Consider the following 15,698-nt stretch of genomic DNA (forward strand, 5'->3'; position numbering starts at 1 on the left):
TGGCATGTCAATGCGGGTTTGTACATCGAGAGGCAGCATTGGCCAACCAACGGGGCACTTTAAGAAGCTGTCTGCAAGGAGGGTGTTGGTCAATGGATGGTGATGGATGCACGGTGCTGTACAAGGTATCTTACTCACCACTTGAGTGGGCTTGAGCGATTCTCCGTCAAAGTAAGCAAGGCTGGAGCCGTCCTCAGGGAAGCCGTCACAGTCCTCCAGCTCCTGAGAGTTACAGGGGGGCTTCTGTCTGTCAGGGTCACTATTCTGGATGAGGAGAGGAGAGGAGAGGAGAGGAGGCTTGATTTGGCTTCTTTCAGCACTAGGAGATTAATATACTGATTAAGAACAGAGGTGAGAAGATGGTAGAGGAGCTCAGGTTTGATTTTGCGACTGGGGAGATTGGAATGTGATGGAGGAGGTAGGGTAAGTGGAGGGCTCTGAGCAACTGAAGAGGTGAAAGCTGGAGACTGGACTAAGAATTGAGGAAGCACCACATTGCAACAGGTTGCTTTTATTTGTGCTATTTTTGAACATTTTCCACTATAATGACATGCCCAAAACAGGTAAGCCAGGTTTAAAGTGGTTAAAAATGAGTTGGAACACATCTTTGACAAATCAAATTGCTTGGGCTGTAACTACAATTGCATAACAGATAACATGAGGTAAGTGTAGGTGGCAGAGCCAAACATTATGAAAGCAAGAAGGAAGTCGTCAATCGTTCTTCAGGCGATCTTTTTTGAGACACATATACAGAAAATAAATGCTCCCTTAGGTAAGTATAATGGCTATAGTATAAGAGGCCTGGTGGATCAACTAGCAGGGTGTGTACATACTGTATTATAGACCGATCTAATAGTGATATCACTATCAAATTGACTTGTGAACTGTGCCACACGTCATCCCCAATTTTTACCCTGTTCTTCCTGTCTCACTACACAGTACAAACCCTCCTGCTGGTTGGTCGGGGACAACTGTTAAGCAGGGAGAGGATCTGGGGGAGATACGCTCGAGTTAAGCTCGAGCTGAACTCATAGTTCTTGCCATTTGGTTGTCTACACCCTCCGCAGGACCAACATCGGGGGTTGACAGTAACCAGGATCACAGTACACATGGGGAATTGGCAACGACTAAATTGGAGAGCAAATTGAGAAAAGTGCAAAACAAAAACATAGTGAAACTATAAAATCTCACCAGGTCTTCTGTGGTGAGGTGAGTCAGTCTCTCGTGGATGAGGGCCGCCTGTTCCTCGCTCACCAAGTACTCTCCTCTCCTGTCACCCAACACCAGCTCCGTCCACATGGGCCCTTCGTCACGCTTCTGAAGAGTCACCTCCAGGCTGGAGAGAAAGAGAGACGTTAAGTCGCACACAAGTGCATCAGCCAGAGAAGAGGCAGACAGAAGGATAGATGCGCATACCACACACAGACAGACAGACAGACACACATAGAAGGACACAAAACAGACAGACAGGCAGAAAGGCAGACACACACACACACACACACACACACACACACACACAATGTACCCCCACACAAAGACAGGAGGCAGTGAGTGACACCATCGTGCGACAAAATATAAATTAGGCTCAACTCTATTCAAATACAGACATACAGAATCACAAACACATTGGGCAAGAGCTTTTTGCCATGACAAGTTGTCTTGGAAACGTACAGGGTGAAAACATGTTATGCAACATGTTTTTATATTAAGGAACAATAAGAGAATTGTCTGAGCAGAAGCACGGCAGTGAGGACTGGACAGCGTGGGAGATAAGAGTGTTTTCTACGAGGGCATGAATAAATACACAGATAAATTAATTATATGAATGAGTTATGGATTGAAGGGCCACATCTTGGCTGACCTTGCTGCTTAGAAATGCTGTATCACTTGGAATCACATTTACTGATCATACAGAAAAACATATCCACAAACAAATCTTCCCGTCTACGATTTATTACAAAACGGAATGAGAAGAAACATATTTCAGTTTCTCTGGATTGCTCCATTGTGGGTTCCCATACAATGCTTTCTAAACATACCCTAAATCCCAGCACTCTCTGGGCGAGGCAAAGTGTACGTTTGGCGATAAGTAACTGTACCACCTCGTCTTCTCAGGATGCTCAAAAAGCACAACGACAAATGGGTGGGGGAGGGAAGGTAAGGTCGCCAACCTTTTATCGTCTTTGATAATCCAAGTGCTGGCCTCCATGTCCACAGGTGCATGAAGCTGGCCATCTAGCAAGGGGGGAAATCCCTGCACTCCCACACGCAGTCTGTCTGCGGTCAGCTTGAACTGCACCTGGTCTTTGATGATGCCCTGTGGCATGCGTACAGACACTGTGACATCCTCCGCCGTCTGCTGCCAGAAATAAATGGGATCTGAATGGGAACGGCGAGAGGGGGGGAATGCATGGCAATAACGTTAATGACATTCTTGTTTTATAGCTCACCATCTGTTGCAGGGTCATACATAAAACATGCAATACAATACGCAAATGAATAATAAAGAAACATGGTGGATGTGAGAATATGGGAGAATGAATTATCATATTTTTTTTTGTTTCCAAGGGCCTGGCTCACAGTTAAGCTTATCAACCCCAAATTCAATTGCAGTGGTTGAGGAACGATGTGCCTCTTCAGCGTATTTCAGTGCCAGAAGTAGCATTGATTATTTAACTCTCATTACCCATCAAATACATTCCCAAGCAAATGCACATGTGAAGTCGCTGCACGTAACGTCATAGCCATTTGCCAATTTATACCCAACAGACAATTTTAATAAATGAATCCTTCAAACAAAGGCTTTCAGTCCATTTCAGTCTATTTTGAGTTTTCACAAAAGCGACACTTCATTATCATTATCTGAGGACTTATTATGACTAGGGCCCGGGTGATGGCAGATTTTACTGATCTGAGTCCTAGACCACCGATTACCGATGTTTTGACCAATGTTTTGTCAAATAAAGTGCAACATTTTCTAATCGGTTTGGAAAAAAAGTTTCTATTTGAGAACATTTAACTTATAAACAAACAATAGAAATACAAACTTTAGGATGGATACAAAAATGTAATTAAGTATAATTCAACTTCAATATATAAAAAGAATACTTTACTTTAATTATATAATGAACAGGCAAACAGGCAAAAAAGTAAATATGATACACAGCTAAAGCAACCTTTATTTTATTTAACCACTTAAGCCCTATTCAAAAATGTAAAAAAGAAATAAAATGTCGATCTAGAAACTCACAACGCATTACAACGTAATACATTGTAAGTTTGTAGATTTTTCCAATTCTTTTGAAAATTTGGCCTATGGTGATATGCCCAAAGAAAATCAGGACACATCGACTGCATAAATGAGGATACCAATATTATTAAAAGAAAGTCAAATAATGTCCGATATATCAACCAAACCGATGTATCGGTCAGGCTTGGACCCTTGGAGGCAGCAATAACACACAGTGAACTCCGTTTCATTCCTTCTTCAGCCAGTCTTTTGGGAATAAAATGCCAAAGGAGCCAGACAAAATAACAAATGAATGTGTCATTTATTAAGGAGGTAATAGCCAGAGCAGCGCTATGGGGTGTGATGAATTACAAATACACACAGGATGACATGTTGTGATTGTGGAACAGGTTTTAAAAGACCAATGCAAGAGACTTAAAAGGACCAAATTAAGCAAGGAATTGGCTTTTGACTTTTTCTAAAGGAATTCAAAGGAAGGAAGGACGGAAGGAGATGGACGGACGCACGCACGCACGCACTCAAAACTGACATTGGCAGTCAGATGCATCTTCATAAATATCTTTTGGCCTACAGTATTTATCTGATCACAGAATTGGCAGTCTCACTGATGAGGCAGAACATTTTGATTGAAATCTTGCATGGCAGTGTTTGAGTCCCAATTATATGTTCAAAATCAGAATCAACTTTTTTTGTCACATCGCAGGTTTACAGCTGTAAACAGTCCATATGTAGTAGCAGGTATGTACATGTTTAGAACATTAGCATCAAATGCAGATGTGTGCATAAACCTGCCGCCATGAGGCGAGATTACATATACATGAGTGAAGGTAATCTAGCATAAGGAGACTAGACCGATATGAGGTAAAGTATTCCAGTGTGGCAGGCCAGCCTGGCGACAGGCGGTGTTCAGGCCTTGTTCAACAGTCTGATGGTAGCCAGGAGGAAACTGTTCAGAAATCGGGTGTTCAGGCACTTGATACTGCGGTAGAGCTCCTTGACTGGCCATGGTTGCAGTAGCGGCGTTAACAGATTGTAGCTGGGCTGGTGGCTGTCCTTGATGATACACAGAGCTTTGACTATGCACCACTTCTCTTATAATTCCTGGAGGGAAGGAAGCTCACCTCCCACAATGAGCTGGGCTGTCTGCAGCATTTAACTTTTTATGAATTACCTGACCTGTTTTCCCCAATTAATATTTTTTTCTAACACCATAAAAGTATTTCCAAAATAAAGTTTCCTTTAAACTAAAGCTTACCTTACCTTAGCCCACCTAAGAAAAAATAAGCAGCCTAGCTGAACACATTGTAAAATTGTGCCATTGCCTCAGTCATCAGCCATTGATGATATCCCTGTGTCCTGGTTTTCTGAGAGGGCATGAAACATGTACTGTAACGTTCTAACATGGATCTTAGATGTAGGAAAGGTTAGAGTGTAAGAGCTTGTGTGTCATTTAGATTAATAACAAGAAGAGTGCACCGGTGCAATCTATATTTGAGGCAATGCCGCAGTGGCCAATTATTGTGAAATTCATGGTAGAGGTGCAAATACATCCGGTGTTCTAATCTAGAAGATAGATGTGCTGTGACTGCTCCTCGAGAAAAAATAAATAACTTCTGTATGTCCCCATTCTAATGTGAAGCACCATCTATTCATTTATGTTAATTTATGTTTGAACCTACATTACATTTATTCCCGTTAAATGCTAATGAAGTACTACACAACACAACTAACGTAACTTGTAATAAGCTGTGACTAACTAGGTTAGTCACAGCTAGGTGTGCCTAGACTAGAGGTTGCATGTGGGAGTTAGGGTTACGATGTACTGTACGTACGTACATACATATGTATTATGGGTGTATATAATACAAATGAGTGGTCACAGTTACAAAGTCTGCCATATCTTTTAATACATTAAAGGTTATGTATTAAATGTGTATTACATATGTGCCCCATCTCAAGAGCACAAAGGGTAGCTACATCAAATTCTGTGTATTGGTATATTCCACAATAGCATATAATAAAATACAGACAGTCTCATTCCCACTGTGTGCGATGGAAGACTACAATGTTCAGAGAGCCAAATGGTCCATGCTGCACTGAGTCACCCTTCTAGCCAACGCTCTTATCTACAAAGCCATGTGATCTCACATACAGACCTCTCTGCCAACAAATACAGAGCAATGAGAGCATCGTTTAAATCAGGCAGTTATAACAGAGTGTTGGCAATGTGTAATAGGTTGAAACTGGACCAATGTGATGTCGGAAACGAAACCACAGACGTGCTGTACTATGGAAGGTATTGGAGGTATCAAGACCTCCTTGTTGGTTTGCTGAACCAAAGCAAATGATGACGATGAGGGGTACACTGCACACTTGGCTTCACTGGTCACTGCTATTGATTTATCTATCTATCTAGATAGGTTAAGACATTACACCATAATCTACTGTAGAACTCATTTTCTCTTCTACAGTATATATTTATGAGTCTTTGAGAGAGATTTATTTCATTATATTTTATTTACTATTTTATTTCCTTTTTGGTCCAATAACTAAGTGTTACCTTTTTGATGAAAATATCGTCTCATCTGTCCATATTTTTGTTTCTATTAAATGTTGCCATAATTAGACGTTAGTTTGTTTATCTGTTGTGTTGATAGATATGTATTGATTCTACTTCTGGTCTACATATTTGATATTGTTATCTGTGCCAGGAGATCATGCGTTTGGTCTGTGTCTGTGTTTCTGTCAATCATGTAGCAGCATGAGCTGTGATTGGTCAACCTTTTTTTGTTTCTGCTTTTTTTTTTTACCCATTTTGTCGTTATGCCAATGAATTCCTCCCCACGCACATTTCTGTGTTGTCACTGCTGTTGTATCCTACTGACTCACCTACCAGTGAGGCGCCCCCACCGGGCGGACGTAGAGCCTTCGTCCTACTACTCCCGCCCAACATTCCCTGCTGACAGGTGCCGCCCCAGCACGTAGGAGTATGTGCCAGTACAGTGCCAATAATCACCCTCCCACAGGCCAATTGTGTTTGTGTAGACGCTCGACAAAGCCGGATGCACCACGTGGATTTGAATCCATTGGTGGATTGGTCTACTTTTGAGGGTACATACTTAAATACATTACAGACAGACAGACAGACAGACAGGGCCTACGAGACACGTAGGAACAACCTTGTCATAATGTTCATCAGCTACATACACACAGCATCAGTCAAGACATTGAAATGAATATCCTGCAGCGTGTGTTTATACTATAATGTACACAGACATAGATTGCCAAGTATGAAAGCACACATTCTATTTGCAGATATTTCATTTACAGTATAACAGCCTCGTTCATTGTTTCTATGACTACATTCCGGCCTCTCTGTATCAGCTGGTGTGTTCAACTTGTTTTTCAGGGTAATGAGCACAGGGACTGCATGTTCCATAGGGGGAAAAAAGAAGTGACAGCGACTTCATACTAAGTGATTTCAAAAAGTGAATGCCATGGGTCAATGGAATGCAAAGAAAAAAATAGTGTTTTGATTATTCTTTCACAGAGATGGACAGGAGCCAGCTGTACTCAGGAACCAGATCAGGCTCGTATTTTCATTTGTTTCAACTCTGTGAGAGACTGGCTCATTCTCTGTCCAGTTTCAAATGTGAATGTCTAGAACAAAAATACTCTCTTTTCATAGTTTCAGTCATAAAGCAGATGGTGGGATGACAAACTACGAAAAAAGATTGAGAACGGAAGTTAACCACTTTCAACCTGGTATCGATATTTTGGGCATGTCATTATAGGTGAAATGTTTCAAACTGAGTCAGACACTTTCAAAAATATTTTCAATTTTCCAAAAATAGTAAAAACTGCAGATCTCCAAGCTCAAAAGTCAAAACATGTCATAAGCCTGTATATCGGCTATTATCGCAATTGGTCGTACGATGAAGCACATAGGGCTTAAGTGGTCAAAAAAATAATACAGTGTTTTGATTAAGCTTTCAGACACAATAAGAACAGCTATGTGTCAACACTTTCTCAGGTAGCAATGACACAAATATGGCTGGTGCAACAATAGTAATTTTTTGACAGGCCAGATCCCAAGTATGCAATTAACCGCAAGAGTATAAAGCTGTGCGTTGGAAAAGAAGTTCCATGTCTGGCAAAATTGTCTTGTGGGTGATTGAATCTATGACTTAATTTACTAGACACTTTCTTATCCGCATAAGAGACACTTGGAATAGAATAGCAAAGTCTGACGTAACTTACACATCCTACCCGGGTCACGTTTTTTTCTCCATTCTGAATTCCCATAGACGTGTTTAGTATCGCGGCATATAAGAACTGTGTTCCAAAAACAAACAAATGAGCGTGGCGGTTTGACTCATGTGGATATGAAGCATCAACTGATGGCGAGAAAACGCTAACGTTACCGCCACCGAATTAAATTATACGAAGCCTGTGAGTTAGTTCAGGCAGCATACACTCGAGAGGTTACATGCATGCTCATTCTATGTGGCTGGTTACAGCGTCATGCAGACCCATACAGTACGTCATACACTGACGTAGCAGTCAGCTGTCCAATCGGGCGGGTTATTTAAGCTCACTTACATCTGTGTTCCGTCCGCTTTGTGTGTCATGGGTGTTGTCATGCGGCGTTTGATCCCACCACCACCAGTGGGCTCTGCTATTGGTCTGTTCCCCATGGGGGGTTGTTATTATATATCTATCTCCCTGCTCTTAAAGGCTAATGATATGTTTGTCTTAATTGTGCTGAGCAGGGAGAAAAATGTAGCAGAGCCTGAACGCCAAGATAAAATATTACATCCACACTTGTATTCTCATTCTATAATATTGGTTCAATACATTCGGTCTATAATATTGGTTCAATCTATTTCGTGAGTTATCTTACTGAATTACCTATTTTCACCAGAAACAGACTGTATCAAATATGAGTGACTGACAATCGTAAACGATACAGAGCCACCTCCCTGACAAGATCGCCTGGGCAATTTGTTTATTCTTGGACCACAATTCTTATATGAGACGATTCTAAGATGACCCAATGTTATTTTCCAAAGAGAAATGACTTCCGTGACCCAGGGGATGAGCCAGTGACGTCAGGACTTCTGTACTCTATTGTGAACAACCTTCAAAAGGTGGTTGGTTACACGTCAAAATGATTTACTAGCAGCTGGCTGGTGTCAATGACCCACACATGGCTCATTTTGAATAACCCTGGTCTATATAGACGTGGGACTTGAACCGGTGACCCACCTGTTGTGTCCATCTCCATGGGTTCTGCAGGAGGCTGCTCAATGGGCAGCCCGTCCACATGCGTGAAGACAAAAGGTTTCTCTGAGGCCAACATCAGCCCCTTCCCCTGAGGCTCTACCGCTGCGTAATGAGGTACCGACTTCCCCATCAACACCCTCCTCTTCATCACCTTGTAGTTCTTCTCCTGACCTGAAATTGGACACCCAAGTGTAGGAATGATAAAGGTAAACATTTACCCTGAAATAAATTCACAGCAGCGGTTTCATTTCTAAAATGCTATACTGCACCTGTATCATTTGGCTGTTTATGTTTAATCATTAATAACAGATTGTATATTGAGAATATGGTATGTTATCTTGTATTGAGTCATATCCTAATGTACTTATCTTATATAATAACTTTATTATATACACTTTATAAATAATATCAACTCTGGCAAAGAATGTGATCAATAACGATATTTAAATTCTGTTTACTGAAAAAGCAGAAGTGCTGGCTGGAAAAACAGGATAAGTAGTGAAAACGCAGTATGGCTAATTGGCACAAATAATATGGGGGCTGAGTCTTTCTCCAACACACAAAGCTAATAGCAAAAAAAGATGAGGCTGCAGCTACTGTAGCAAATATCAAAAGGCTCCATCTATGAACCCTTCACAATGAGGAAGACTCTCAAAAGGTTGTGTATTCTTTTCATCCTGTTCTGCCATTGTCTTTCTTATAATCAGGCTCTTTCAGTCAGTCACCAAATGTCAGGAGCCAAATTTTGTTCACTTCCATGCTAATCTCATGTGGGACAAAATAATTAAGCTCAATTAATTATCAGTTATGCCTATTTAACTTCACAGTGTGACCTAATCAGCAATCATTTTAGCTGGCCACTGAATGTAATTGTTATGATTACAAACCTTACTGTGACTAAACTTACAAGGATCAATAATTAAGATCTCAATCCAAGCTTGATTATATATTACATACCTTTCTAATCTTACTTCATACTGTGCACTGCTCACTAGGGCTGGGCGATATGACTTCAAATCATTATCACGAATATTTCAAACATTTGCCTCGATTATGATTAATGAACGATTATAAAAAATAATAATAGTGAAAATAGCTACATGCTCATTTTCGCTATTTTTGTAAGCCACCATAATTGTACAACAGAGTATAATATAGACAGCTGAAGTGTTTAGTCAGACTATATCTACTAGAATTATGTTGTGTCAATTCATTGACATTTAAGAAATAAATACAAAACTATAAAAAAAACAAAAAAAAAACGAATCGATTAGGCTACATGAGCAAGATTAAGTTGGCTATTGGTTCTAAATATCAATTTTGATATATTTTGGATTAATTGCCCAGCCGTACTGCTCACCTTGTCCTGCAGTGTTGGTGACTGTGATCCATAACAGGGATACGGAGTAGCCACTTCCCTTGGTTTCCTCCGAGTCTTTCTGAATGCGGAGCATCAGGACCTCCATGGTGTGGACCCCAGCCTGCACATGAGACACACTGTGGAGGATGGTGAAGGGCTCCCCCAGTTCTTCATTGAACACTGGCTAAAAGAAATACAAATGTGCACATGATGATGATACAGCCAAATATTCAGTGGTGACAAAACCATTGATGATGATGTGGAAATTGTATTCATTTTGTATATTTATAGTGTAGGCCTTTAGTTGATGTTAAACACACTTGTATATCATTACCGGGACATTGCATTATGCTGATGGACACTGAAAATGTCAAACCCGAGGGATCACGTGCCGTCGCGGTTCCCACCCCCGTCGCGGTTGTCCCCCGCCATAACCATGGCGACATTCTTTTTACATAAATACGCAAATAAACAGCTGACAGTTGGGGAAATCGAAAAACGGGCTTCGTTGTTAGGTGCACATGGTAATGGTCAATGGCTGTGAAAATTCAGATCAATTGCTCCAGCCACTGAGGAGAACTGGGCAGAACAATTTTGGTCTCACCACCGAGGTTTGTCAAATTATAGGAGGATGAAGGTAGGTTGAAAATGGGTGAAGTCGTCCTTTAGCTTTTAGCTTCAATTAATTCTACTGTTGGCCTGTGTGCGTTGTGTTTCATGGACAGAACGAAAATGAATTTGCAAGCAAAAGCAGATATTGTGGATATTACTGGGATAACATGAACAAAGATTCCGTTCCTCACTGGTTTGGAAAATCAGTAATTATCCAAATTATTTTCTGTCTTAACATTTTCACACCTCATTTGTTTTTCTTAAAGAGTGGTAGAACCTATTAAATTGAGTCTGCAAAACCATCCATTAACTGTAAGAAAATGCAAGTGCAAATACCTTTTCCATCATATTAAACCCTTTGTCCGCTTTTTACATTATACAGAAAGACAAGGAAATGAATGATGCAAAAGTAGGTATGTGCCAAAGGTTTGACATTTTTTATACCTGTGTTTAGCATGAAGCATTTACATTTACTAGACAACATAATTAGAATAGGATACCAGGAGAAAGGAGTCAGGCGATGGAGAAAAGGTGCCTTCAACTAAGAAATTACAAGTTGTTGCTAGGGGGGGTGGTGGATTAGAGGGTAGGGGGATTGTTGGGGAGATGGTCACGTTAATGACTGTTCGTATAGTCCCTGTCACTGCCGACCCCTACGATTTCATTTATTTTCTTTAAATGTATTATTACGGGGCCAGAGCTCTGCTCTGGAACCGTATTGTTATTGGCAGTATTCTGTCTCTTCTTCTGCCACTTTTCGCAGTTCTGGCTGAACCGTGCATACGCTTTTTACGAAACTCGGCCATATGGTAGATGCTCATGAAAAACTACCAAGAAATAATTCTCACACTCATTCGTCAAAGGGTGGCGCTATAGCACTCAATTGAAAGTGCCAACTTTGAACAGGTACAACTCATGCCCTGTTTGACCTACAACCATGAAACTTCGATACACACATGCGTCTCTTCATGCCCGACAACTTTCGTGGTCTGACTTTTGACCTCTGACCTTTAGATCGCCCACCATTTTGAATTATATGAAAAACAGCCATTGGCTCATAACTTCTGCATTTTTTCACTTATGGAAAATCCGTTGGAAATTTTTGTAGGCAGAGGTCCAAAGTTCAAGTGTTAAACGTTTCGTGCAGATTGCTCAAAAATCCCAGGAGGATATAGATTTTAACTATTACAGTTTTATGAAAATTATTCATCTGTGCCTAAAACATACATGCAGACTCACATTTCTTTGAAACTTTGCAGAAATGTACAGGGTCATTCCAAATATCACTGAAACCAATCTTACTCCAATTGGCCAAAAGGGGGCGCTATAGCAATTTTTTGAAAAGGCAGACTTTAAACAGGCATAAGTCATGCCTCGTTTGGCCGAAAGTCGTGAAACTTGCTTACACATGTGCCTTGACTCATGAGGAACACATCTATCGCTTTGACCAGTAAGCTCCGCCCTTAGATTTTCCGCAATTTTGAGCAGTTTGAAAAATACTTGTTTTTGCCAGTTCTGGCTTAACCGTGCATATGCTTTTTACGAAACTCGGCCATATGGTAGATGCTCATGAAAAACTACCAATAAATAATTCTCACACTCATTCGTCAAAGGGTGGCGCTATAGCACTCAATTGAAAGTGCCAACTTTGAACAGGTACAACTCATGCCCTGTTTGACCTACAACCATGAAACTTCGATACACACATGCGTCTCTTCATGCCCGACAACTTTCGTGGTCTGACTTTTGACCTCTGACCTTTAGATCGCCCACCATTTTGAATTATATGAAAAACAGCCATTGGCTCATAACTTCTGCATTTTTTCACTTATGGAAAATCCGCCGCTTTTGTTTTGTCGGCAAAGGTCCTAAGTTCATGTGTAAAATGTTTTGTGCAGATTACTCAAAAATCCCAGGAGGAAATAGATTTTAACTATTGCAGTTTTATGAAAATTATTCATCTGCCCCTAACACATACATGCAAGACTCACATTTTTTTGAAACGTTGCAGTAATGTAGAGAGTCATTCCAAATATCACTGAAACCAATCTCACTCCAATTGGCCAAAGGGGGGCGCTATAGCAATTTTTTGAAAATGCAAACTTTAAACAGGCAAAAGTCATGCCTCATTTGGCCGAAAGTCGTGAAACTTGCTTACACTTGTGCCTTGACTCATGAGGAACACATCTATCGCTTTGACCAGTAAGCTCCGCCCTTAGATTGTCCGCAATTTTGAGCAGTTTGAAAAACACTTAAACCCAGGATTTTTCAGCTATTTGCGTGAAACTGTATCATCTGTGTGATCTCCTTTTTCACAGTTACTTGTCTGTTGGGCCAATGGCGTCTCCCTTAAATGAATGCCTCACAATCGCAAGGTCGCCAGTTCAAGCCTCACGTGATGCAGACTTAATTTAAGTTGAATTGCAAACAACATGACTGTATCAATGAATACATGTGCAAATGGTAAAGATAACCTGAAATGCTTATTTGAGAGTATGTTTTTTCAACGTATGACATACTTCATTCTGAAAATAGCTGATCTACAATCTCACAACTTTTCATGGTTTGTGATCTTGTAGATCGGCTACTTTCACTAGTTTTGGTTCTGAGGAGATGTACAATTTCTTCATTGGTAAATGGTTTGTGAACGAGTGATCTTAGTGTTAGTGAAACAGGGGCTTGGTTCATGAAAGAAGGCAAGAGTTTATGATCTTCAACAGACAATATCAGCCTGGACAAAGCTATAGCACTATAGGTAGTGTTGCAGCCTATTAGTCTGAAGGTTGAGAGTTCGAATCCTGTTAATGGCAGTAGGTTGAGATGTCCAATCAAACCATTATGTTTCCATCTCTCTCTCTCATCAATCTATTGTTTCCATGTCACTCTCTCTCTCTTCAATCTATTCCGTTTCCATGTCTCTCTCTCTCTATTCACTGGCCCCGTATTATCGCTGCTTGCAGCTATATTTTACATTTATAATTGTTTTCATTTCCCCCAAAGAATCTCTAAAAATAATGAAAAAAGGAATTGGGGGGGATTTACAATTCTGTCCCCATCGGGACATAGCTCGAACAGCGCTGAGACGGCTGACTCGGGCTTCGCAACATGCGGCACGGTGACTCGCTCACCTAAGCTCGCTCGGCGGTGCCTCTCGTGGCTCAACACCGCTTCAGACGGCGCACCTCCGTCAGGGCTGTCCAAAACAAGCGCTCCCTTACGTCTCGCCTCCTATGAATACAATATTAGCGTCCTCCACTGCCGGCTTCCCACCCTGATCACGGCCAATTGTGTTCATTAGAGTGGCTGGTCAAGCCGGAGGCACCAAGGAGGAATTGAAACCCTGTCCAACGGGGTGAGCAGGAACTTTACTCCTGCGCAATCCGGACACCTGGGGGTTCTTTCTTAAACACTATTCAATAACCACTTCGTCTTACCTCCCACTTTAAGTGGGAACTCTCTCCCCTCTTGCTGGTGCGGAGGAGGTAGAGTCTGCCGGTGCCGTCGGAGAGGGCTGCCCAGGTGGCCGAGGTGAGGCTGAGAGAGGCCCCCAGGCGATCCTCACTTTTGCTGGGATCAGGGGTCATTTGATAGACCTCCGTGGGCTTCCCCAGAGCTGTATCCTGGATTGAAAAAACAACATGAATCAGGAAGCAGACAAGACACAGAGGAGCAATGCACAGCTGCAAAGAGGCTAACTGCTAAGCTGCTGTGCTGAGTACTTGAAGAAGCATGGAAACAGTAGAGGGTGCATTTTGTCAATACTGCTCTACAATATAGATTGACATTGTAGGAATCAATAAATTAAAATAGGTCATAAATCCCTTTAATATGTGATTGTAAAAGATGAGCGATAGTCCCGTATCAGACAATAATACTCAACCCAGGTGTCATCATGTGGGCATCCGGATGACCATGGCCAATTATATTCTGTCTCATACACCAGACATGTCTTAAAAACAATCAAATGGTGGCGCTTAATGACTGTAGTGTTTGAAGTACAAACAAAGTGAAAAGGTTAATGCTTTTTGTATCGAACTGACCACAGTAATCCCTTAAGAACAGCCTCCAGCATCGACTCTGACGTCCACAACTTGACATAGCAACGTCATGTAAACACAGCATTCATTTCACTCAACTGCAAATGGCCAGAAGATCAGTTAATCAATAAGAGAAAAAATATGTGTTGATCCAAAGGGGAAAAAACAGAGGTACTGTAGGGACCTTCCCTGCCCACTCTCTCTCGCCATGAGAACACACGTGATCACACAGCTGTACTGTCAGTTCCTTGCTTGTAGAATAGAGACATGGTTACATGAGCATCAATTACTCGTCACACCAAGTAACACGGATTCAAAAGGACGGAGCAAGCAGCTGCTCTTTCGTTGCCATGGTGCATGATACTGTGCATTGAGTGCACAATGTATTATGCACCTTTCAGATCATTTTCGCAAGTGTCAGTGCTGCTAATGTCCTAGGCCGAGTATGAATTGTCCTGTATACAATAACCAACCACCACTTCCCTCCACACGTACACAAAGAATTGCCAGCGAGGATAATTATCACTGGATCATTGTAATTAGACTTTTAACAACACGTTTCCATAAAGACTTCATAATGATGCCAGTGAAAGCCAATAATACTGTCTGCAATGACTATCATTCAGGCTGGCTCTGACAGAAAATGAAAAAGCCATTAGCCATTATCCTTAATTATGGCCAATGGCATGCTGTCTGTGTATCTTAGACATAAAAGGCAGTCTCCCCTAAGATGTTCATTGACCTGGTTTTGCTCCTTGTGTGTCAGTGTAGGACGCTGGTACAAGTTTCTTATCAGATTTTCAGATACAAACAAATATTAGAATTCAAATGAACCCAAGAGTAAATTCACTGCTAATGCAATTATACTAAGGACTGTGTTTCTCTGTTCTTCCTTTTCTCACTGAGCCGCTCATTAACATTGTGTCTTCATTAGTCTCCATTTGTCTCATTCTCCCTCTACACCCTGAGCAGAAAAAGGTGCAATGTACAGGAAGAAATAATGCCCAGCTTGCTATTATTGAGGTATCTGCTACCACCTACTGGTGGGCTATGTGTATGAAAAGAGACATTTCACCCAGTGTATATTTCATAATACATACATGTGAAATGTACTTCATCCCAGCCCTCAGTATAACTGTTTCTCCAACACAGA

At 41.2% G+C, this 15,698-nt stretch overlaps 1 protein-coding gene across 2 annotated transcripts in view; it reads right to left on the reverse strand.

Moving 5' to 3' along the window:
- The window catches only part of nudcd1 (NudC domain containing 1), a 41,750-nt gene that overhangs the window by 21,485 nt on the left and 4,567 nt on the right, over positions 1-15,698 (reverse strand). For both annotated transcript variants that reach the window (XR_014602379.1, XM_084079868.1), the window contains exons 3-8: positions 13,943-14,128; positions 9,897-10,080; positions 8,519-8,707; positions 2,172-2,379; positions 1,192-1,336; positions 139-264 (exon numbers count right to left, since the gene is read on the reverse strand). Coding sequence is in view for 1 of the 2 variants with exons in the window: in XM_084079868.1 (XP_083935994.1) it covers positions 139-264; positions 1,192-1,336; positions 2,172-2,379; positions 8,519-8,707; positions 9,897-10,080; positions 13,943-14,128 (1,038 nt within the window). In the remaining variant the exon portion in view is untranslated. The remainder of the gene's footprint in view (positions 1-138; positions 265-1,191; positions 1,337-2,171; positions 2,380-8,518; positions 8,708-9,896; positions 10,081-13,942; positions 14,129-15,698) is intronic.

Source organism: Gymnoscopelus microlampas (genome assembly GCF_963454915.1).
Source record: "Gymnoscopelus microlampas genome assembly, chromosome: 15".
NCBI lineage: Eukaryota > Metazoa > Chordata > Actinopteri > Myctophiformes > Myctophidae > Gymnoscopelus > Gymnoscopelus microlampas.